The 1,423-nt window shown below is 40.5% G+C and overlaps 1 protein-coding gene across 1 annotated transcript; it reads right to left on the bottom strand.

Annotated features, from left to right (window-relative positions):
• Positions 1–478: 478 nt before the first annotated feature.
• Positions 479–1,066, bottom strand: LOC106751180. The gene has a single exon (XM_014632008.1). It carries the CDS (start codon positions 1,064–1,066, stop codon positions 479–481), a length of 588 nt encoding a protein of 195 aa, XP_014487494.1.
• Positions 1,067–1,423: the final 357 nt, after the last annotated feature.

Here is a 1,423-nt window from a genome sequence, read left to right as displayed (position 1 = left end):
ACTCTTAATTGATTCATTTTGACGCTAACAATCGATAACCACGAAAGGACCTCGCCGCAGAAAATCATCAGTTGTTAACCATACATCATTACTGCTGCATCCATAGTACGATGTACGAAAACGTTTATACATATCGTATTGCGTATCTTCTCTTTGCAAAGTTCAAATTCATATCATTGTACAAATAACACTCTAAATTTAGATAGAGTTTTGCGTTGATCAAATTGCAGTTGTCGAATTGAGTTATATTTTCCGCCATGACATTTTTCCGACCAGTCTGTAGTGCAAAAATAACATATCGCGGTTTTTTCAAATTAGTGGCAGTTTTGACAAGCCATACGTGTTTGGTCGTGTTTTGTAGCAGAGGAAATTCATACAGGTCCCACGAGCGGAAACTCATGCTCAGATATCGACCGTTCTCCAAGGTTCTCAACAGGGAAAGCTTATTGATGTCATTCAAGAGTTCGTGACGCATTCTTCATTGTATCTTGAATAGCTCCACTCTAGGCTCCAACGCCGATGATCCACGTAGACAGTTGTTGTCACTGCGCGATCGTATGAGAATCAATTCGTGGCGCGCATTAATCACTATACGCCTATAGTCTTCACAAAATCCTAGCAACATGCTGAGCTGTATGCCAAAGTTGAAATATCCATCTGTCGAATGAGCGTTGATCGTTTCCCACGCAGCATTTTTCATGCAGGCAATTTTGTCAGAAGATAACGATACATAATTCTTGAGCGTGGAAGTTATTCCAACGTTTCTGTTACGATCAATCTCTACACCATCCAATTCATAACGAATCTCATCAAACATGAATGCGACGCAATTATTTCCCAATGTTACAGCCACATTTTCGGCTGTCGCTTGTGCAATTATTTTTCCCTCGACATAAAGATAACTCTCGCATGGCAATGTGTATAAATCCTGCTGTTGTATGGGTATTCTTATCTCATCGCTATATCCTAACGTTGTGTTGGCGTATGGGTTGTACGTGTGAGATTCAATCTTGACGATGCGATCGTCAAAGATCGGCTCACCTTCAATGTTCAAAATGTCAGTCATATCTTTTTTTCTCAATTATTCCGTACGATGAATTCCAGAGATTGAAAAACTTTACGTTCAATGCACTGAGTTTCTTTCGAGCGGAGGATTTTGTACTGCTGATTGCGCGTCTCGTAAGAAATTTATTTCCCACTAGTTTCTCCTGTTGATCCACTTGATTCATCACAAGCATTTCATAGATTTCACCTAATATCGTCGCCGTCGTATGTGCAACCTGACGGTAATCTCTTCTCCTCGAAAATCAAGCAATCGTCATTCTTGATCCACAACACGCACCGTTAAATCCGTAATGCTGCGATGATTGGAATCAAATGACATGTGCCGGCGTTTCCGATATTTTATATCCTGGTGCCACTC

This window comes from Dinoponera quadriceps, unplaced genomic scaffold (assembly GCF_001313825.1).
Source record: "Dinoponera quadriceps isolate SergipeBrazil2010 unplaced genomic scaffold, ASM131382v1 scaffold9221, whole genome shotgun sequence".
NCBI lineage: Eukaryota > Metazoa > Arthropoda > Insecta > Hymenoptera > Formicidae > Dinoponera > Dinoponera quadriceps.
The sequence above is the reverse complement of the archived record's forward strand: the minus strand, read 5'-3'. Positions and strand labels throughout refer to the sequence as shown.

Bases quoted from the DNA above. Each gene is read 5' to 3' on its own strand.
- LOC106751180 (XM_014632008.1), bottom strand. From the start codon at position 1,066: ATGACTGACATTTTGAACATTGAAGGTGAGCCGATCTTTGACGATCGC.